Source organism: Desmodus rotundus, chromosome 2, assembly GCF_022682495.2.
Source record: "Desmodus rotundus isolate HL8 chromosome 2, HLdesRot8A.1, whole genome shotgun sequence".
Classification (NCBI taxonomy): domain Eukaryota; kingdom Metazoa; phylum Chordata; class Mammalia; order Chiroptera; family Phyllostomidae; genus Desmodus; species Desmodus rotundus.
Window position 1 is genome coordinate 25,028,306 of NC_071388.1, and position 23,952 is coordinate 25,052,257.

The 23,952-nt window shown below is 44.4% G+C and overlaps 1 protein-coding gene across 10 annotated transcripts in view; it reads left to right on the top strand.

The window, feature by feature from the left end:
• The window catches only part of SCHIP1 (schwannomin interacting protein 1), a 143,675-nt gene extending 122,353 nt beyond the window's left edge, over positions 1-21,322 (top strand). For all 10 annotated transcript variants that reach the window (XM_045197345.2, XM_053918053.2, XM_045197353.2 and 7 more), the window contains 5 exons: positions 12,221-12,338; positions 13,265-13,462; positions 14,355-14,478; positions 17,509-17,602; positions 20,689-21,322. In XM_045197345.2, coding sequence (XP_045053280.2) covers positions 12,221-12,338; positions 13,265-13,462; positions 14,355-14,478; positions 17,509-17,602; positions 20,689-20,740 — 586 coding nt within the window. In that variant the 3' untranslated portion in view covers positions 20,741-21,322. The remainder of the gene's footprint in view (positions 1-12,220; positions 12,339-13,264; positions 13,463-14,354; positions 14,479-17,508; positions 17,603-20,688) is intronic.
• Positions 21,323-23,952: the final 2,630 nt, after the last annotated feature.

Sequence of the window (23,952 nt, forward strand, 5' to 3'; positions counted from 1 at the left end):
ACAGCACACTGGTTAGTCAATCATGTAGTTTACAGAGTGGTTCCCCCCAGTATTTCAACTACCCACTTGGCACCATACATAGTTATTATGATATTATTGACTGTATTTCTTATGCTGTAATTTACATCTCTGTGACTATTCTGTAACTACCAATTTATACTTCTTAATCCCTTCACTTTTTTCACCCAGTGCCCCAGCCTTCTTTCCCTCTGTCAACCATCAGTCTGTTCCCCGTATCTGTGAGTCTCTATTTTTGTATGTTTGTTTTGTTCTTTACATGCCATGTATAAGTGAAATCATAAAAGAAATATCTTCTGAAACTAAATCGTCTGCAGAAACCCTGGGTGTAAAACAAAGCCATCCTCCTCTGGTTCAGGAGGACTGAAGGAAAGGGACTGGGATAATGCTGCCCAGAAAATGCCTCCCCCATCATTTCCCATCTGTGCCCGTCTCCATCCCTCCCCTGCCGGCCTCCAGAGCCCACCTGAAACGCTTCTGGCAAAGCAAAACTTGAAAATCACTGAGTCATCTACCCCCTTTGGAGACACAAAGATCTAAACACATGTATTTCACAGTAGCTCAGAACAAGCTACACCTGTTGACTCGCCATAAGGAAGATTATTTATATCCTGTTCTCTCAGATGTTTTCATCTCCACATGCTGGGATGAGATCATCCTCTGTGAGAACACGATGACTTTTGGATACTTCTTAAGATGATGATTAATAATGACACTTAATGTTTCTAAGAAATATCTCTTTATTGCCATAAATTTAAAGTCTGCAAAGACTGACTGTCATTTCCCCTTATCAGAAATAATGTAGGAGAAAAGCCCTAGGAAATGTTCAGTTGCATATTTCCCATCCCTATTAGAACTAATTTTTTCTAATGTGTTACAACCCCTGAGATTCTTCACGGAGCTAGAAATACCTCCCCTCTTACTTTACAAAAGTACTTGAGGGGTGTCAGATCTTTGAGGCCACCACGGTGCTCAGACATGTGCCAGAGCACACATGTCGAGTTAGTTAAATGACCCGAACTAGGTAAATCTTACACGAACGCACCTGTCTGAAAGCCCAGCACTCGGTTTTAAATGAGGCTGGGGAGTTAAAATTAATTGGCCAAGCAACGAATTCTGAAGTGCTGAGCTTACTTTTAAGGTGGGGACTACCCACTAAATGGCATCTTTGTTTGGTAAAATGATAGAGTTGTTTATGTGTTTTAAAGAATGTACGTGTGCACCTATAAAAATGTCATGCACATCACGTGAGACATTGCGAAGTGGCGTGCGGGTCTTCTGGGAAGACGTGTTTAAGCTGCGCCTGTGAGTACAGGGCCTTCGCAGTCATCCCCACTGAATGTTTCTAATTGGTGACATCTCCTGAAGCACTTTTTAAAAGAGTGACGAGCTGTTAAATAAATGTAAGCTAGGCTCACAATAATTATTGTACCAAAAGAATTTTTAATATTGCTTCATAACTCTACTAATTAGATTTGACTTATACTGAAGTATGGCAAATATAGGAAGTGCCTGTGTTTTTATTCATCAAAATTTGCTAATCTACACATGATCAGCCTTTCAAATTGAGACCATATGACCTTTGTCATTTTTTTCTATTTAAAAATAATTCAGCAAAAAGCTTTTAAAAGCTTAAAAGGGAATGATAAAAAATAAATTACCTATTTTTGAAATAAGGTTTCTAAGAAATATTAGGTCTAATCATGTTCCTGAAAAAATAAATATTCCTTTTTTATGAGTATTATAATCTTATACAAAATTTTTTTATTGACCAAACTGATCTTGAATCAGCATTAGAGTTCGGATGCCGGGTTTAGACAGCTTAGTGCCGTAGAAGGAACGGAACCTGGCCTGGCGGCCCCGAGAACAGAAGACAGAGTGGTGTTTAGTGATAGACATCCAGGAGGTCTTTCAGTTTTCAAACATCACACCCTGATCTGCCCTGGTGAAGAAAACTCTCTCTGCCTTCTTCATCCTCCTTTTCTCCAAGTAACTGCAAAATCACCTCTCAGCTCCCTTCTTGCCTTACCCCAAGATAGATTTTATTTACATACAAATAAATGCAAAGAGGATATAATACAGTCCTTTTCATCAAGTATGAGATGGGATGGCATAACCTAGCATAGGCCATGCTCTCCTCTCCAAATATTGTGAATGTTATGAAAAGCAGAAATCCCCCAGAGAGCTTTTGAGCAGCTGGTTTGAATAATGATTACTGTTTACTCATCTCAACCATTGCAACATTTTCAAATCAAAACGCCTATCACTCTTGTTCTTATAGGTTTATTGGTGAATGGCTGAAGCAAGACCTGTAATAGGTACCCACCACATCCTTGTGCATTTGGGTGGGGGGACAGGGAGTGCCACGGCCTAGGAAGTTGTAGCAACTGGACAGATAACATTGATCTAGAGCGCTGTTAAAGAAATGAGGTTTGCAGGAGCTTTGACCATGAGGAGCTGAGAATCTGCATATATAATCTGCCGCGGAACCACAGGTCGAACCAGCATCATTTTGCCAGGAATGTGAATCATCCTTCTGTCTCTAATGATGATGATTTTTGCATAACTTCCTGGAAGAAGTGAGCATAATGGTCGTATATACCCAGCATGGGTGTCCTGTTTCATCACAATGAAATCGGCTTTTTCTGAGGCATTTTTCTTGCAGTAATAGGTGCATACTGTAGCAACCTATTTATAACATGGAACATATGTTTTAAATTTCATATTAACCTCAGACATGTATACCAATAATTTGCTTAGAAACCCTTTTTGTGTATTAGTAATTCCAAGGTATGTGTCCTTGCAAATGGATGTTTACAAATTCTCCTTTTGATATTAGTTGGAAAAAACCTATCTTTTTTTATAACCTCCTCCAACGATTACCTCTAGTATTCTAAAATGTTACACAATTTTAAGTAACAATTGAAACAAGACTTGAAGTAGATCTTCTGAAGAGCAAAAAGCTTAAAATGGCAAAACAAGTTTAATTATGTAAGCAATTCTTCACTTTCACAAACCTGAAAGAAAAGCAAATTGGTATTTGAGAAATTTTCTTTGTCTAATAAATAGCCTCGCTTTACAATAATGCCAATGACCCCAGTTTAATTAGGTGCAATTAATTTTATGCAAGCAAAATTTGACATCTTGCTAGAGGCATAACCAGCTGTACCCTGTCTTACGAATTTTTTTTAAATCACCGATGAGAATTCATTGTCGGCACTACTGCAGGAGGGTGGGAGGCAGGAAGAAAAAGGCTACAGGGCTACATTTTATATTTAAAATTGGCTCCAGTGGACAGCTGAATGTTTAATTAAAAGAACTGGTAGGAAAGATTTCTCATTGGTGCGTCATCTTTGACAGGCTGTCACGACTTTATTACTGTGGCCCGCGTGCCCTCGGGCAGGGCTCCCACACGCGTATCTGCACACGCGCAGCTCACAGGAGGACGGGGCCTCTTTGAGAGTTTACACAAGCATTTGCTGCTACTAGAAAACCCCCTCACTGACTCCGGGGGACCTGTGCCACCCGGAGATTTACACACTGCCAGTTCAGTCTTACAAAATGTTCTCTGCCCCCTGGCTTAGTCTCCTTATTCGGATTATCACTGCATTAAAAACCTGTGGAGGATATTTTGAAGAACCACTGCCAATGAAGTGATGATATATGCCTCCTATCACCCAGAATTTTTATTTTAGTTACTGAAAGAGTCTTTAGAATTATGTAGATATACACATGCCTTTTGTGCATACAGGAAAAAAGTGAAATTTGTTGGTTGAGTCCAACAAATTTTCACATTCAGAGTCCAATTCTCTGTTGAACTACTTTCCCTTAAAGGCCTCAGTCTTTGTTTTTCCCCACGCTGTCACCTGTGCCGTCAGGGATGCTGTGTCACCTTCTAAACCGCTGTCCCTGTTCTATAGGTTTTGATGCTGGAGCTTTGTTCTTATCAGAAGACATGAACAGCCAGCTCCCAGGGCCGGCCTCTGTCCTCAGGGGTCCTTAACTGGTCTCTTGGTGGATGGGGCTACAGTTCAGTGGAGCGGAACTGCCACCAGCCACCCAGGCGGTGGAGGTTGCGAGGCACATTCTGATTTTAAAGATGGCAGAATGGGCATAACCAAGCTTCCTGGAATCAAGGCAGTTCCGTAGATCTCCCGCATTCTTTTTAATGGCTGTACAGAAATCAAATGGCCACACGTTAAATCATGAAAGAGAATGCCTTTGAGATAGCTTACCGCGCAACCAAGTCTGCACAAGGGGCCCGTCATTTTTTTAAACATAACATAAAAGAGTGGTGAAAGCAGTGATTCCATGTTTGCGAGCTTAAAAGACTGCCATGTTCAACCAAATCCAGGCACTGACCCTCGGACTGCGGTACCTTTACTCCCGCCCCATAGACGTTGGCACAGGTCTGGCCAGGGACGAGCATTTCTCCAGCTCCAGCAGTTGAAACTCAGCAGCAGGTCAGGCAGATACAAGTCTAAACTCTGTCTGGGCTGAGCAGAGCAAATAGGCAGGCTGGCTTTAAAAATACGGACAGTTAAGTGCATAGCAATTATTTTAAAGACTGATGTCTGCTTCAGCTCCAAGGAGGAGACGGGGATGGAGACTGGGCTGGACGGACGTCAGTGGTTGAATCAAAGAGCCCATCCACAGCAATGCTCACTTATAAGAAATTATGTTTCTTGCTGTCCCCCGAGACCATCTCCCATCACCCCAGCACCCTGCCAAACACAGAGCCCAGCCTGACTCACGTGTGAGTCACGGTCCCTGCAGAGACCTGAGTCAGACACACAACCACCCTCTTGCAGCTGTCCAGCATTGCATCCTACTCACCTTTTCTCCGACACGAAGTGCTAATCAGCTCGCCCATGTTCTCTCCGTTTCCTTTTTGTGATTCCTGCTGAGTGCCCACACATGGGGACTCAGAAGCACTCACAAGAAAAAAAACTCAAAGTCAGTTCAATTACTTCCACCAAAAAATACCTAGGTAGATCTCCTATTTGGTGCATATATCGCCACAATTTTGTTTACAGAGTTGAAATCTTACTATACCTACTGTTTTATGAGCTATTTTTAAATATATCATGAACATTTGCCCATAGTCATAACTTTCTACTATCATATCTATTTTTATTAGCTGTATAATGGCCCATAATATATTTCACCAAAACATGCTTAATCAGACTCTTATTGTTAGACACTGGAGTTGTTTCCAGTTCTTTGTTTTGTTTTCATTTTGTTTTATTTTTCATCTTCTCTTTTTCTCTTCCATTCATGAATTTATTCTGTCTTTTTTAAAGTGCCCTGGTCTCTCAAAGAAGACCCAAGTTCTACAGTAGAATACCAGTTTGGTGACCCTGTATGATTTAACCTCTGAGCCTTAGTTTTCTCATATGTGAAAAGGAGATCAGAATACTTAGTTCATGTATATCTGGAGATTGGAGGTAACTATAAAGTACCTAGCATGTAGTAGATGCTCAGAAATGGTAATTCCTTTTTGTATTTCAGAGTGCAGATTGCTTAGAAATCATTAGGCTTCAGTTAAGATGAGAGTAAACCGTATTTGGTGCCGAGGAAAAGCAGCCTCATTCTGGTCTTCAGTTAATGCTAAAAAAATAGTTGTGGTGAAATGCATTTTTCCAACATAAAGATCCTATAATTCCAAATTTAATTACGTGTAAGTGGTCATTAGTGAAGGAACTGGACACTGGTGTGGAATTGGATCCAGCAGCTGTCTGAGGAACGCAAGTGTGTATTTATAGCTCTCTAGAGACTTGGGCTAGGACTTTTTCTTCACCAAAGAAAAGCTGGAGACAGCTAGTTCCCTTTCCCATTAGTCTCTTGGGTAGAGAAGGTTCTGTGGCCATGTGGTGTTGGGTGCCTGCCAGCCATCACGTGAACATGTGCAGATGGAAGGATCTAGAACTAGCCTTAGGAAAGAAAGCAGAAAAAGAGAGTATGTGTGGGATTAGGAGGAAGAAACCTAGAGAAGGCCGTTCACACTTCAGCACCTTGGCAGCTGCCTCTCAGCTCCTGCCGAGGAAGCCTGAGTCCTGTAGCAGGTGGTTCCCCTTTCCCTTACTCCTTGCTTTATCACGTAGTTCGAAACTACCCTTAACATCTCTGGGCACATACCTGCTGGAGGGTTGGCTTTCTACCCCTCTCCTGCATTTTTCCCTCACCCCCAATTCACAAGTCTCTCCTTTCTTTTGCACTACCCTGCTCATTCACTCTTCTTGGTTAACACCTTATTAGTTAATGTCCAGGTTACTAAAGTATCTTTTGTCGTATATAAGATAGGGACTGTCGTGTGTGTGTGTGTGTGTGTTCTCTTCCAGTGCCCTGTACAGTCCACATTTTTACTTGCACATTGTGATTTAACGATCCAAGCATTGGTAGCTGTTAGGAAGACCTGATTTCTATTATTCTTGGTTCAGCTACTACTATGCATCCACTTAATAGAGTGGTCATGAACTATAAAATGTCTTCAGGGCTAGCAAGAAACATAAATGAGTAAAGAAGCCCCTAAAAGGCAATAGGTGGAACTGTAGCAAACTAGAAAGTGTGTGTCCAGGGCCAAGGGGACCAGCCGCTGCTCTGCTCTAGCCTGTTGGTGCCACGGAGTTTGCAGAGATGTTGGTGCCTGATCATCAAATGAGTGGATGGATGCATGGTTAAACATCCTCTTCCTCTCTAATACAGTTAGAAAAATCATTTGCAGGCCTTTTGTGTATGTGATGATATATGTTGTACCAGCAAAAATCTCTCCTATTAAATGAACCCCACTCCTTTTAAAAAGGCATCATCCCATGCATCACACAGCCTGCAGCAAAGAGAGTTAACACGTTCCCTCTAAAATAAAATAAGAAGTAGCAATGTATTTTCACAACAACAAATATTAGGAAGCAAAAACTCTACCTTTTCCTCTTATTAAAAAAATAGTGATAGGTATTTCTATAACTCACGATAAATGGCGATATGGAACAGTCAGTAAGGAAAAGAAGAGGAAGATGCAAGGTTTGGGGGATGGGAAACGTGTTTTATAATTTATCGACCTCCCTTGTACATTCCACAGAGACACCATCACACATGTGCAGCGTCTAGAACTTACCCAGAGCTCAATTGTCCTCACTTTCTTTCTTCACAACAAATCCTTAGAAAAATGAAATGTGTTTACAGCTACCCTTGGGTAATTACAGCCCACATTTTATGTTTCTTCCCCTTTGAAATTCTTGTGAAACAGAAAAAGATAAGGTATAAAAAATATGGCAGATTATTCATCATGTGCAAAGTCTTTGAATAATTTATCACAGATCCATTAAAATAAGTGGAAATAACGTGTTTTAACAGCCCGTCCGCCGACTGGTTGGAGGTGCCACGTACCGGATGGCACAGCGGGGCCCGTGGCTCCTGGACACTCTGGTTGTGCACACAGAGTGAGCGAGGCATGTTGGAAATCCATAGGCATATGGGAAGTTCCCTCTCACTCTGTTTCTTAAGGAAACTGTACAATCGTCTTGAAGTTATCAGCAGCTACAGGAGGCATCTGCCCTGTAAAATTATATTACCATCTCAAGCACAATGTAATAAATCCAAACCTAAGTTTACGTGGGGGAAAGGCCACTGGATTCCAAAACCAGAGATCCAGCCTGTAGTCTCTTGCTTTGTGACCTTGTACAGTTATCCGTTGCCACAATGACGAGGCATGATAAACCACCCACCTCAGTGGCATATGATGATAAGGTTTTAGCTTAGGAGCCTATGTAGGGCGGCTGAGCAGGTCTGCAGATCAGGCCTGGGCTCCCAGGGGCTTACTTGTGTGTCTGCGGTCAGTTACGGATGGTGAGGTGTCTCTACTACTCTTACCTGAGCTCTGTGCTGCAAAGTCTCTCGTCCACCAGCGGCTAGCCTGGACTTGTGGCAGGGTTCCCTCAGTGGGAGGCTTGGAAGAGGAATGAAGTCACTTCTGCATCCTGTTGGCCAGGACAAGTCAGGAGGCCAGCCCAGGAGCAGGGAAGTGGGTCCTACCTCTTAATGGAAGAAGCTGCGAAGTCCTCTTCAAGATACCAGGAGGGGGGAAATCGGGACCATTTTTTATCATGAGGCTGTCACAGTTCTGGGGCAAGTCATTGGACTTCTCTGAGTGACCGTTACCTTGCCTGTAAGCCACAGGTGGCTGGTTGTTCAGCCCAAGCAGAGAATGTACGTGCGCATACTTTTAAACCCAAATTCATTGGACATTTCAAGTGAAGTTAACTAAGAGGCAGTACAGGGGGTAAAACCCAGGAATTTTAAGTATTTATATGAAGATGCTGGGGGTCCAAGCTGGTACTAGAAGATTCCTATTTCTAAAATCAGAAAACACCAAACAGTTCTGGGGCTCCGAACTGGCCGCAGCCCAGCCCAGCCCAGCCCAGCGCCAGTCACCACACCCACGGCCAAGGACTGAGGCCCAATCCACTATGGCTCCTGCCCCGCTGGAAGTCCCAGCAGACTTCAGGGGCATCGCGTAGTTTGTCTCAGGAAATAAACTGCTCTTGTCCTTGCATTTTGGAAAAAGTGGTGTCTTTATACCAAATCCTGTTACCACTTGGCTAAATTTTTGAGGTATCCTCTTAGTAGTTAAGAACTTTTCATTTCTACCATCCTCTCAGTTGTGTGCATATTTTAGAGGTATCTCTGGCAACGGTAGTTGGAAGCCAGCACAAGCATTTTCTAAGTAACAGTCTTCCTTATTGTAAATGCCAAGCAGATGTGGGAGCTGAACAGCCTCTCAGCTAAGTGCCTGCCCACTCCTGGCCAGTTCTGCTCACACCGAGGTGTCCAGAAGGCGCACTTAATCTTCATCTCTCCGTCTTTCTGAGCATTCTCCGCCCAGAACACCCTGTTTCCATACCTGCGGGCCTTCCTCGCAGTAGCGCTGGTCTGCAGTGTGGTTTCTCATTGCCTCATGGTGCGTAGGGAGGAGAGGTGTCTGGGAGAACCCGGATGCTGACCTTGCATTGCAAAAATCCACAGGCAAGGCAGAGCTCAAGCAGCCGTTTGCAGGCAACTTTCTGCTAAATGCCACTGGAAACATCAAGTAACCTTGACTTGGATACCTTAAATTATATTACTAATTAACATGATGAGGGTTGTGTTTTGTTTTCACCTCAGGCTGTGCTTGAGAGACCAGGACAAATTAGACCCCTAGCAGCTTGGATTTCGCATGCCCGTGTGTGTGGCCTGGTTGGAAGTGAGGCTAGATGCACTGTGGTATGAGGGCCAGGGGCCAGGGACCCCGGGTTCCAGGAGTGAGCTTCTGTTCACCAGGCCTCCCCAGGCTGGAAGGGGCCAGAGTGGGGCTTATCTAACTCAACCCTGGACACAGAGGCCTTCAGCAGCCTGGGGGCGGGGGGGGGGGGGGGGAGGGGGGCTGCCTGCTCACCCCACAGCCAGGCCACGGCTTGGGAGCTGTGCCTGAATTTCCTCAAAGCCACTTTCATCTTAAAACCCGCTTAAAGGCTAAAGGCAAACATCCTTTTTGAAACGTGAGTCCATTTTAAGATGTCTTTACAGAAATCCCCTCTGAACCATCAGCTGTTATGTCCCGTAATTTCCTTTTCTTGAGAGCAACATTCTTGGTGATTACCGCTGTAAGGAATTCTAAGTCTCACCCAGTAAGAAGCTCTGTTCAGTTTCCCACAGTGATAATGTGATACTAAGGCGATTTTCTCAATTTGCACCTGAGGTGTTTTTCCATTTCATTCTTAAGTCCTTTCCCTCCCCTACTTTTTTCCTTTGCCTTTCCAGAGTTAGAGACGCTACATGGGGTGGTTGATTTGGGTCTGAGCTGATCCGAGCACAAAGTTCAGTTTAGGGGCAGAACAATAGAATTGATGACCAAACTTTCTTCAGAATATTTATCTTTGGACATTTTAAATCTTATTTTATGATGGTATCATGGGTTATTTTATATTTTTATAATCTATGTATCTAGTGGCCAGATGCTTCTTTTCAAAAATTTATTCAATAAATAGAAAATACGACATGATCTTAGATTCAAATTAAATTTAATTTAAAATGTCTTTTTTATTGTAAAATATGCCTTTAAAATGTGTTTTTTAATTTACAATTTTATTTCCCATTATCTTCCAATCCATAGATCTTGAGTTTTATTATTAACTCAATAATAAAGCTTTAGGTTGATATTGGGGTGTGTTTTTTTTTTTTACCAACTACAGATAATAAATTTTAAAACCTAATTTATATGGGATCAAAGGGTACCCTAAACATAGTAGATTTCTCCAGGAAAAAAAAAATCCAGGGGGGGAAGTTAAAAGGAGACGAATTCCGGCTTCACAGTTCACAGGCGTGAAGCTGCCCAGCAGAGTTACAGACAACTCAAGGACACTGCCAGAGCTGTGTGCGCGCGCACCTGGCAATCACAGTGGCCAGGTGAGGCACTCCCTTACGTGATGGTAGAGGTCCCTGCACACAGTCATGTCGCTTTGAAAATTCTGTGTTCCTTTGTCGAGGCTTTCAGAAAGTAGGAAAAGGAGGGCAGTTAATCTGGACAGAACACTGCCTCGTGGCCAGCTCTCTGCTAACCCTTTTCATTCTTCCTACAAAGCACTGAGTGCTTCACCCCATTTGACAGGTGAGGACACCAAGGGTCATGGAGTAATTTGCCTAGAGACAGACGTGAGGATTCTGAACCCAAGTCCGACTGCATCCAAGCACCCTGAGCTGACCAGACAGCACCTGTTGCCCAGCCCCAGGCCCAGGTCTCTTTGCCTCCTGTGCGGTCAGGAAGGGAATGGAACTGGACCTCCTGAGGGAAAGGCAGTGTCTCCTTCCCGGGGATATGAGCTGGGACTTTCTGTCATTATGGAAGCGAACAATAGGTGGCAGTACACACATGTAACAATGTGGTGCCTGTGTTCAACCAGTAGATTTCCTTTTCTAGGTTCTGTATCATTTCCTAAGAAGCACTTTCTATGAGTCATCTGAGCAGTTTGTACAAAGCATCCCTACCCATTGGAATAAAAAAAAATCAAATACAAGTGTCAACTCTCAGATGAGTAGTTCTTTGCCTTTCTCCCTGTGACAGGAATAACGCTGAGCCATTTGGTGTCCACTGTCCGAAACCTGATTTAGATGAGCCTTATGATCCTTGCTGTTCAGGAGCCCCCCTTTTGCCGTTTCTTTCTCTACCCCTACACACAGACTAGGGACTACTAGGATGCTAAGAAAATTACTTGTTTAAGAACTCTCCCTCACCAAAGAGCAGGAAAACGTGTTTAACCTCAGAAGTTTAGGACAAAGAATTAGACTCCCTGTCTGGCCTAGTGTGTAGCAGATACAGAGACTCACATGGAACGATACAAAGAAACCAAGATACCTTGGTGGCCGCATTCCAGCAGCATCCCTCCCGGAGCTTCAGGGTTTGCCAGGAACAGAATGAGCTCCCGAGAAAGCTCCACCTCCCAGGCTCAGAGAGCACCTGGCAGGCAGCCGGCAGAACCTCACAGCATTTGGAGGCTGTGCCTTTCTCACTGGGTTTGGGGTTTTCTGAAATTTCTCTAGGGTGAACCTGTAGTGTGGTTTTTTTTCTTAATGACATAAATGAGCTCCCTTGGTTGGCTTTTGGCAACTGCCTTACATAAAATTTTCCTTCAGATGGCCCTATTCTGTCTCTTTGGTCGGGGGAGGTCTTCAGAGAGCTGTGGCTCTAGGATGCTGGCTCTGGGGATTTTCGAATTGTCCCCACGGGACACGATGGAGACAATCTGAAGCTGCACTGGATGACACCATGCAGCTTCATGTGGCCGAGGACCCTATTTATCTTCATCGACAGGAATAGAAACTCAATGACTAAACACATTTTGGGGGGTGCCAGCTGTGTGTTTGGTATTGTGCTGGGCGGTATAATATGTGGCCTTCGATATTTTTCACTTAACATGACATGAGTGTGGAAAAAACTAATACAATGTTAGTAAAAGTTATTATTTTATCATTTATCAAGTTGTAAAGTTATCAGGTGATTATTATCCTCTTGTATGTTACCACTTCTGAGTTAAGAGTAATATTGGTCAATCACTTCTCCACATGAAGAATACATACAATTGCTTTTTATTAGCAAAACCAGGTAGCTCTGTTGAGTGCGGCCAGGTAACAAATGCTAAGTGGACTTGGTGACCTGTTTGCTTCTGCCCAGCCTGCAGAGTGGGATGAACCTGCAGATCTGCTTTGTCAACGACAGCGGCAGTGACAAGGACAGCGATGCAGACGACAGCAAGACTGAAACCAGCTTGGACACCCCCTTGTCGCCCATGGTGAGTCCACAGCTGTGCCTGGGGCCGGACGCCTGTGCTTTCCTGGTGTTTCAGGTTCTTTTCTGTTGTTAGTCAGGAGCAAGCACTACAGAGATTTAAACAGAAATGTTGCTTTGCCTTTCTCGATGTGGCATGCCCCTAAAATCCGACAGTGACTGAAAAATCAGAACGGTGATGCAGCAAAGATACGTAAGCTCTGTTAGAGTCAGCAACTACTTTCCTGTTAAACCAGGAGAGAAATCACATGTGCCCTAAAAAATTCTAAGGGGAGTATGCTAAACACCAACCCTTCCCCACTGGGTTTAGAAACATGAGCGCAGACTAGCAGTAGGACACCTTCTAAAAGGACGAGTGGGGGGGGGGGGGGCAGTGGGAGAGCTCGTACACAGAGCTGTCACTCAGAGAAACCGGCAAGTGTGTCTAGTATTCCGTACACATGTCTTGTACACACATCATAAAAGATGGCTTACTCACCATGGGTGCTCGTTGCCGGAATTCTTGCTGCTCTGTGACATCTGTGCATCACCTTCCTCACCAACCAACCATGTTTTCTCACCAAGAAAACCCTGTTGGGCATTGGATACCTGGGGTCCCAACCACTCCAGAGAGCTACATGCTGCCTTAGCTCTGGGCTGAACAGTTTGCTCTGTCTGGCCTTTTGAGACCCAGAATCAAAGAAATTGATTCAAGTTTGTCACAAATCTGTTGTTCCTATGATTTATTTATTAGGCTAAAATCGTAATCTGTTATCGACACTGGGGAAATAAACTACCTTTGTAAGTGTTCCTTGAGATGGGTACACATCAAATCAAGTGGCGAGCTGAGCGATGGAGGGGAGTCTCAGGAGAGCTCAGGGATGCTCCAGCCCCTCTCCCAGGATGGTACCTGGCATGCAAAGGTCAACGCGGCTCTTTTTCCCTTCGCAGAGCAAACAGAGTTCTTCCTATTCTGATAGAGACACTACTGAAGAGGAATCTGAATCCCTAGACGATATGGATTTCCTCACCAGGCAAAAGAAATTGCAAGCCGAAGCCAAAATGGCGCTCGCCATGGCCAAACCCATGGCCAAAATGCAAGTAGAAGTGGAAAAACAGAACAGGAAAAAGTCTCCCGTCGCTGATCTCGTAAGCAGCAAGCGCTGAAACTCAAGCCGGTGTTTGGTGGCTGCCCATGGTTGAGGCTGTCCCCGCCCTTTGCCAGAATGATGCAAACTTGGGTTTCTCCAAGACAGTTTGTAAAAAGTACTGTCATTGAGAAATATTTAAGTTTGTTTCTTTTTCCTTTCTACTGCAACACTGAATGATACATAAGCAACAGGTTTCACAAAAGTAAAGTCTGCTCTTGATTCTTGTCTACTGTGTGTCTCAGGGGCAATATTAGCTGCCATGGGAATATCGATATTTAAATTCCTTTAAAGCAATCTCAGTTTAAGAACCTATTGGTTGTGGCAAACTTACTATTGCTGTAGTTCTCATTCCCACTTTGCAACGAAGACAGTGTGGCATAGTAGGTAAGAGCCCCTCTCTGCCCCCCACCTGCTGTGGGGCTCCGGGCATGTCACACACGTCCCCGTTTTCTCATCTACCAAATGGGACCAGCAGTAACTCCCGTGTCAGCACGATTGTGAGAATTCGGCGAACTGAGCATCCAAAGCACGTAGCACAGTGCTTACAGCATGGTATAAATTAATAAATAGCTGATGTGATTCACTTTTATCTGTGCCATTAATATGGTTTGACTCCATGGTCATTCATTCGGGGATGTAATCACTGACCCACGGTTGTCACAGCCTGTGTTATGAGCCAGTCTGAAAGTGTCAGCATTCTGACGCTGGCAGTGTTTCAGGCAATGTGCTGTGCAGGGCCTGGCATGGGGAACGGGATGCTGGGAAAGCCTTTAAGCCCAGAGCTTGAATCGCAGTGGGCAAGTGGGGGGAGGAGGGGAGGAAACTGGGTCTTGGGTTCAGTGTGCCGGCTGCGCAGCTCACACCTGCATTCCTTCTGCTCGCATCTCCAGCTGCCACACATGCCTCACATAAGTGAATGCTTGATGAAAAGAAGTTTAAAGCCTGCTGACCTGAGAGACATGACGGTTGGGCAGCTGCAAGTGATAGTCAATGATCTCCATTCGCAGATAGAAAGTAAGTTTAAACGCACCTGAAAATGGGGCGACGAGGGTGAAATGCAGTGGGAGGGCACTACCTCCTTGACTCGGTGCCTGTGCACAGCGTCTCACTGGGCTCCTCCCGAGCGCTTGCAAGGAAAGGAAGAGCATCCCAAACTCTCTTAACTAGCTCCCTCTCCCTCTCCCTCTCCCTCTCCCTCTCCCTCTCCCTCTCTCTCTTAGTACTTTGAAATATTCAGGAACTTTGAGAATTTTTCAAGGTCAGGTCCGTCTTACTTATTTTAAATCGCCAGCTCCTAGCAAGTGCTTGGCATGTATTTGGCCTGCACCCTCTGTTTCTGGAAGACAGTTCAGTAGTTACAGGGCATTCGTTACACAATTGTGCCCTCCACTCTACTGGTCCGTTCATTCATCTTAGGTCGACAAGGCAAATTCGACCTACTTTGTGGTGCTCCAGGGGGTGAAAGCATATGTGACCAGCACGTGAAAATTTCAGGGTGACAACCGATGGGCCTGTTTCCCCCAGAATAACTGAAGTGCAGAGGGGTAGGGAGTGAGCAGCGCTCACACGAGCTGATGAGAGGCGCAGAGAAGGTCCGTTGCTTGGCCCGATGAAAGAGAGAACACGCCCGCTTGGGCAGTGTGGTTAGGCCAGATGGACTCACACGCCCTCTGACAATATGATTTCTTAAAATCATATGGACTTAGAGATAAAGCCACCTAAGAGATATGCCAACCAAATGCACTCTGACAAACCAACTGTAAAAAGCATTTTTTAAGAGCCACAGGGGGAAATCTGAATGCTGACTAAATGTTTTATTATTTATTTTTTTATTCTGATACAATAACAATATTGTGGTTATGTTAATTTTTTTTTAAAGAACCCCATCTTTAGAAATACACACAGAAGCACTGGCAGATGAAATAATATGATGTCTGGAATTTGTTTTAAAATAATCTAGTAGGAGAAGGGAAGGTAACATAAGTCGGGATTGGCTAGTCGAAGCTAGTTGGGTGTATGGGACTTCTTAAACTATGTTCTTCGCTTTTGTATCTTGTTTAAAATTTTCCATAATAAAACATTACAAACTTCATATGGGAAAAAAACTTCCTATGCACTATGCAGGCACTCTACTAAGTACTGGTGTAGAAAGCCACCCCAGAAACACATGGGAAAAAATTGGATTGGACATATTCACTGTCAAGTTAATGCATTCAGTATTATTTTAAAATCAAGAAAAAGTTTTAACATTTTAATTAAGAAACCATAAATTTACTGGATTTTGTCAATATTCTACTACATTTTAATTTTAGTTGAGAATAGGTTACTAGGAGTTTTATTCTTTCTAGTAATGTTTTACCACTAAAACATCTTCCTTAGATTTTTAAATAATAAAATTGCCATCTCATCCTTGTCAGGGGTAGATGAAGTTCTAGATCACTATGTGTGATTTTTTTCCCCTCTCTTTTCAAAATTGGAAACTAGTCTGAACTAACGGCAGATAAATGCATCATTTGAAGTCAGGATCTCTAAGAGCATTTCCAAGGGGGACCTGGCTGAATACCCACTTCCTTCCTTTGGTTTCTGTGCCCAGAGCTCTTACTAAATGAATGTTCTCTCCTATGTGCCCATAATCCAGACGTAGAAGCTTTTTTTTTAAATCTTCACCCGAGGACTTTTTTTTTCATTGATTTTGCAGGAGCAGTGGGGAGAGATAAAGAGAGAGAGGGACATGAATACGAGAGAGACATGTTGACTGGTTGCCCTGACAGGGGATCGGACCTGCAACCTTTTGTTCTATGGGATGATGCTCCAACCAACTGAGCCCCACCAGCCTGAGCTAGACTTAGAAGCTTTAATTCTTAGCTGAACTGAGGGGGAAACACAAGAGAGAGCCCCTGGCTTGTTCCTTTTTTTCAGAGGCAGATGCCATATTGACCCAGTGCACTGACTGAAGAGAATTAGAAATGTTACCATTATGTTAAAGGGACTTACTTAAGAAAAAGAAGATCAAAGCTCTGACAATAAAATGGCAAAAAATACATATTTATCAACGATTGAATTTAAAAAACAAACTAAGCAAACAAGAAGACAGGATCAATGGATATGGAGAACGTTTTGATGGTTGTCAGATGGGAGGGGGGCCTGGGGGGAATAGGTGAGTAGGTGAGGGGATTAAGAAGTACAAATAGGTAGTTACAGAATAGCCACGGGGATGTAAACTACAGTATAGGAGAACTTATACGTGTGGCTCATGGACATGAAAATGGTGTGGGGACTGCCTGACGGAGTGGGGGGTGCTGGGTGGAGGGAGGCAAAGGGGGAAAAATCAGGACAACTCTAATAGCATAATCATTGAAGTATAACTGGAACAAAAAAAGAAAGAAATGTTTCTATTTTATTCCCATATAAGTCCTAAGGAATATTTGCCTTGGCACCTGTTGTCCAGGGATTTGGGGGGTTATTCCTTCAGGTCTCACGCATCTGGCTCTCTGCTATCGGGAGCGATTACTTTCTCCCAGAACAACCTGCGCACAGGGCTGCTCCTTCCCCAGGCCTCGGGGAGCCTCTGAGCATCCCTGAGGCGCCCTCCTCTCCAGCTGGGCGGCTGATACAGCCTGTCAGCTACAGCAGCCCCTCCGACTCTCCGTGTGGCTGGAACAGCGGAAAACTTAATAAATCCCAGACTTTTGTGCTCACGTTTTTTCAAAACAAAGACCTGCGTTTTCTAACAAGCTGTTCCCCTGACAATTAACAATTTCTTTTCCCACTTTAATGTGAATGTATTTGGAAATTCTTTGTACTGTACGCCTTTTCTTCCAACATGCCTATAATTATGCAAACTAGTCGTGTTTTCAAATTGATGGCTTCCCTGAGGTGATGAGAAGCTAATATGGCAATTCTAAATTTTAACAAACAGATAGGTAGACAGATAGATATGGGTATAGATATAGATAGCTATGGCCCATGTACCCATAAATAGTTACTCCTCTGACTTGGGTGCAATCATATCTATTTTTCCATGCTGCCTTCTCTTTGCCCCAGGCTTGAATGAAGAGTTGGTCCAGCTGCTTCTCATTCGAGATGAGCTGCACACAGAACAAGATGCTATGCTGGTGGACATCGAAGACTTGACCAGGTCAGTGAGGTTTCACCCTTTCCAGAGAAGTCCAGGGTGGTCTGAAGTTTCAGAATCAGGGCAAGAGCGAGGGCTGGAGAACTACCTCCCACCCTCACCTAATCCCTGCTGCTGTCTGCTGTTCAGATGGAGGAGAAGTGGCCCAGACTGCTCTTTGCAGAACGCATTGCCTCTCACAACCAGCCCCCCACCCCCCGGTGAGGGGTGGTCGGGGCATTAGAACATGCGCTCGCACCCAAGTCAGGTCAGCAGTTCTGGCCTGGGAGGACTTTGTCCGGGAGGACTGGCCCTGGGGGGTTGGCTCTAAGCCATTCCACGCTGGCAGGTTGCCAGTGTATGAGCAGCCATATGGTGGAAGCCACAAAATGGCACTTGCTGTTATGTGACGTGACTCTTGATCACATGTGCTGGGCCCAGAAGGCAGGGACACTGGAATCTTTCCACAGGACCAGTGCCTCCAGATTGCTCTCGCCAGGGGGAGACTCCGGGCCTTGAGTATCTAGCTGGGCCGGCTCCAAGTGCCTCTCTGTGAAGAGGTAAAGAAGGCTTCCTTCCCCAGCGGGCGAGGAAACCAGTCTAATGCTAGTCAAATCTTGCGCTTCTTAGTTTTCCTTATAGTAAAGCCTGTCCCCGTAACTATAGAAAGTACACAGAATACTGTGAGCATTCCTGTAATCTCATATGTACTTTGGCACCTTTTCTGAGTCAGGTTATTTGAAGTCTTTAAACCAGGAGGCAGCGATTACTATTAATCCCAGGAATGGTATTCAGAGAGTGAACCGCTCCCCAAGGAAAGGGAGAACACCGCTTGTCACAATAACGTAAGGAATCAACCACATGGTCGAGAAGCTTGAAAACATGTGGTGAAAATGCTCTCAGGTCCCCTTCTCAGTGTGTAACACGGGGTGAAATATTTTTCTAAGTGCAATGTTATAAAAATAGCTTATAGCAAAATAAATGCCGCAGACCCATGTTTAGGCTTTTTTTGAAGACCTGTGAGCAGCACTCTCATTTTGTACGCTTTGAATAGTAGATTGCCTCGCCCCTAACAAAACGACAGTAACAAAAAAACAAAAAACCAGAAGGCCTTCCCGTGCCTTCTTAGCGCATTTGCCTGCATCTGCAGTAACACTCAGATAACGTGACTGCCGTTTACAGATGTGTTCAGGCACTGCACCAACCACTGTGAGCTACATCGCCTTTTGCTAGTCCAAGAAATTTACACACAAGCACTAACATTATGGGACATCAGTAGTGAAATACACACCCAGGACCTGCATCTTCGAAAGAGATGTGAACTCTTTGATAAATGTATGATTTGCCTGTGGGAGCGGGCAGACTTTTACTCTGCCCCTCGACGCAGCATCGGCCTTAGTCGCTGCACGGAGGACATCAAGAGGCTCCTCCCTTCCCTCCAAGGATTACGTTGTTATGTAGGATTGTAGTGTACATTTTGTGTATACCTGTCACATGGTGTGTTCATGGCAAGCAGGGCGGGCAGAACCACAGGGTTAAAGGGAGAGGAGTCCGTAATTTAAAGGTGTTGGAGGAACCCTTTACATTGGAGTAGGTAGGGAGAAGTTTCTATGTCTGTCCCTGGCAGCAGAACTATAACTTTTCTTATGGGGAAACCAAGGATACTTTAATGTCCCTACAGAGCTTTGAAGCCAGATCTGAGCGGGCTGAGAGCGTGGCGTGGCTGTAGGGCTTCTGAAGTCCTGCTTACCTCTGCCGCTTACCTGCCCAACTCCTGCCATCCGGGGGCACTTCAGACGAGTGGTTCTCAGGTTTGGCTGCACATTGGAACCCCCGGGAACCTTTATAAAGTATTGACACATAAATAGGGTCATGAGGTGGTCGGCTAACGAGCATGATTTTTTTTTTTTTTTTTTTTTTTTTAGGAATAGAGGCTTTTCCTTGAGTTCCTTTATTGTTAAATGAATATCACCAATTATTTGTGGGCTGTTGAATGTGGCAAAGACTCTTGTCACTTCCCTATTTCAGAAAGTATTTGTGGTTTGCCTTCTCTGTACTATGGATATGAGACATTCTGCATAAAACCAATGGGTTAGACTTGACGTCACTGACTGCCCAAATTAGGGCAGCACCCACAAACAGCCCCTCAGCCTTTGGGTACAGCTGGAAACCACACCCTTAGAGGCTTTTTTCTCTTGGCAAATTTATAATTGCTTAATCTTCAAAACATTTGTCTTTTGCAGCCTTCAGACCACACCATTCTTTGAGATGTTTAATTAGTGCCCGTTCAAGGGATGTAAGCAGCTTGCCCATTCCTCCCACTGTCTCCAATGGCCAGGTGCTGGGTCAGCCAAGCTGTAGGCTCCCAGGCCAGCATAGGGCTAGATGAATAAGAAGACTCACCCCACTCTCCCCCCAGCCTTGCTGCCACGATCATGCTCTTAGGACTGTTTGAGGGCGTGGGAGGAAGTACGCAGGCATGGAAATTCTTCACATCCGCCAAAGCCTGCCATTTGCTAGGAAGACGTTAACTGTAAGAGTGGCATTAGGTCACTGGCCTCTAATTGCTGTCCGGAGCCTCGCTAATACCTAGATGTGTGTCTGTGTGTGCACGTTTTTAGAGAAAGAGGCCACAAAGTTACTTTCCGTCACCCTACCTTGTTTTGTCTTTTGGCTTAGCCCTTTTTTCCTGTCTGCTTGCTCCTTGTTTGCTGTTTGTTCCTTTCTTGTCTCTCTCCATTGGAATAGATGCTCCATGAGAACAAAGGCCACATTGTCCACTCACCACCAAACCCCTCGCACGGGAACGGTGCCTGGCACATCGTGAACATTCGTGAACATTCGTGGTCCCAGGGACTTACCTCTTCCTGTTTGAGCATAGCACTTTAACCAGTCTCAGGTTAACCCAGCGGTTTATCAAATCAAAGGAATCCTGCAGAGGATATAAAAATGGAAGAGGGAAAGGCCATTAAAACTAAGAACTGTTTCTTGGTTTTCTTGGTTTCACTATGAGTAACTCTGAACCTCACTTTGGAGGATGTTTTAGGTGTTGATTGGAAAGTAGCTTGGATCTTTCTCCTTAGCACTAAATAATTGTCTTGATTTTACAGACATGCCGAAAGTCAGCAGAAGCACATGGCAGAGAAAATGCCCGCAAAGTGAAAAGAAGCCATCCAGCCAGAGGACACACTAGACTTCCTTTTGCTTCTGTGGTTGTAAGAATGTTGTTGCTAAAGGCGGCGCAGAAACAAACAAATATCAGTGTTAGTCATTGATAATGTCCGAAGCTTAATGTCCAGTGATTGGCCTTTGCTTCTTAATTTATTTTAATTTTTTTATTGTGCCCTTAATATCAGGCATTTTAATAAAATATTGTTACAAAAATATACAGTACTTAACACCATCACAACTCATGGTTAATTGAAGAGGGTAGTTTTAACTTTGTGTTTACTTGTTTAGACCTTTTCAGTTGGAGCAGTATTTTCCCATGGACCACGTTCATCCCCCACGGTAGTTTGAAGAACTGTAAATGACGGTGCTATACAAGTCAGACATACATGCCTGCCTCGTCGTGAAGTCGTAGCTCTCCGTAATATGGGTATTTTAATCAGTTTTCAACATTTTGTGAATGTTGACTACCTGAAGTTCATTTTTAGATGTGCTATTAACATTCTGTTGGATTCAGAGGGTTCCTTGAAAGTTTTATGTATAAATATGTAAAATAAAAATTAAAACTTTGTTTCATATGATATGTCTTTTTGCTCACTAGGAAGCCCCTACCCTGGCTGTATTTCTTCCCTTTTCACTCTTCCTCAACTAAATTCCTCACCAGGAATTTCTTCCTGTTTTAACCACTTTCACTGGTCTCAGGAAGAAAAATGCCAAATCTAAAGAAGTAGGGGACAGGTTATTTTATTTATTTTTAGTGAGAGGAGAAGGGAGGGAGAAAGAGGGAGAGAAACATCAGTGTATGGTTGCCTCTTACGTGGCCCTCACTGGGGACCTGGCCCGCAACCTAGGTATGTACCCTGATTGGGTAATTGAACCAGCAAACCTTTGGTTCGCAGCCCATGCTCGATCCACTGAGCTACACCAGCCAGGACGGTTATTTTTATCAGAGAAAAAAACAAAGTGCTCTTCAGAGGACAAGCAATGCAGTGAATTGCCAAGAAGACAGGAAAGAGTGTGTGAGGTTGTGCAGGAGTGAATGAGGGTGTGTGAGAGAGTGTGTATGTGTGTGTGAGTGACCCAAAGAGGACAGCATCGACAACATCCCACCTAGCACTCTGTCACTGCTCCGAGGTCCCATTCTGTAATGCTAGCCCTGTACCACTTACTAGCCACTAGTCTCGTTAGAGCCTCTTACTACATCGAAACTCCATTTATCAAAGTTGCCACACGAACGTGATGCTTGCACATGCGCTTTTCTCAAGGCCAGGTGTTGCCATTTTTCCAATTTTAACCACTTCCACTGGTTTAATGAGAAAAAGTGCTAAGTCCAAAGAAGTATTATTCCCGAATAAGTAGAGAGCTTCAGAAAATCAATTTAATTAGCTATCATCCCTGCAGGTGTTAGGGAAACATAAACTAACGCAGAGATGAGCAATTATCATTCCAGAACCACCCACAGACCACCTGGTTTCACTCTAAGATCCATGACGTAATCTGAAAATAGAAGTTTAGACAACTGTCTACATTTTCCTTCCTTAAAAATGTCCAGCTACACAGTGTAAGTAATAGCAATAAAGAGCCGCCAGTTTTCATAGTCTTTAATCTTAAATTGTAACACTAATCATCTTTATGGGCCTCAGACAAGTTATTTTCACTTAGAAAAGAAAAAGCAGCCCTGAAATGTTTCAATGTTGTGAGTTGGCTATTGCGAAGGACAGGTTGCTCACCATTGATTTAAATAAATCACAGGTGGCAAACACAAGGCCCGTGTGCCAAATCTGGCCTCCACCTTGTTTTATCCAGCCCAGCACCTTGTTTCTACCCGGCGGCAGCGCCGAGCTCATTTCCCCTAGTTAAGCAGTAGTTACATTTATACAGTCCTAAAATTACATTCGGCCCTTTGGAGGCAACCTCAAGGCTCATGTGGCCCCTGGTGAAAATGTTTGACACCCCTGAGCTAAGGGGTGGCACCCAAAGTCCTCTTTGCCCAGCGATCGAGAACTGAGCCTGAAGCCTGGCACCAGCTGTAGGCAATCTGCTGGGCTGATCAGAGCCGAGCGCCCAGGCCCAGCTCCTGGATCTCTGCTGCTTCATCTGGGTGAGAACCTCGGTCAGTAAGCCGTGATTCTCATCCTCACCTGCAAATGGAACCACCTGGGCAATTTAGCAACCGCCGGGGCCTCCCCTCCCAGCAGGGTCTGGTCCCCACCCCCACAGATACTGACTGAATTGGTCCAAGGTGTGTTCTGGATTGTTTTGAAGGTCCCCAGGTGATACTAACACTGAGAAACACTACCTTAGACTTTCTTCCTTTTTAGGTTTTCTGTATTTGCTTACTATCTAGTATTTTCCTAATTAAAGTGTATTAGTACTAATTTGGACTTTTGGGGAGAGCGGAGCTAGGAAGCGTGCTACAGAAAATGCCTGTGCCCAAGTAACACAGTGCAAGCTGAAAACCTCCCTCAGTGCCATCCACAACCTGCAGCCCTGGCGCTAAAACGCGGCCCGCCAGGATTTACGTTTTTTTAAGTCCTTGCCAGAACTGACAGTTTCAATAAAAATTTAGAAATGAGTTTTCTCTTTGTCTTAAGCAATGCAGTCTCTCTGGCTGGACACATGTTCTGAAGAAATCCATGGCTTCAAAACTGGTCCAGTGTTTGAAGCCCATAATCATAGCTAGAGAGCCCCCAACTTGAGAACGAAGAAAGTGAGATTACATCACAAAGGCCCCTGGAAACACCTCCGGGGTCAAAGCCAGCTAGAAGTAGAGCAGTTCTTCCCACACCCCAAGACCCTCAAAGGAGATGACACTTGGTGTCCAATGTACCTTCCACACTTGGTTGCCCCTGGCAGAGACATCACCATGTGACTCCCCTCCAAAGGGATTCTTTCAAAATGGGGTCTTTCTAGTTCTATTGCTTAGGTTTTTTCCAGCAAGGACTGGGATCATTCCCAACAGGGTTTTCTCATCTGCCCTAGATCACCCTTCCATACATTAACTAGGACCCTTAACCAGGCTTAGATAGAAGGCTAGACTGCCTGACCTACAAAAACAGGGCCTCCTCTCTTCCTGATTTTAAGAGAATACGGTGTGAGAGTGCCCGGGCTCTGGGGCCAGAAGGAACTGGGCACAGAAGCCAACTCCACCACCTTCCTAGTGATTTGACCTCGAGGAAGTTGCTGCAGCTCAATTTTATCTTATT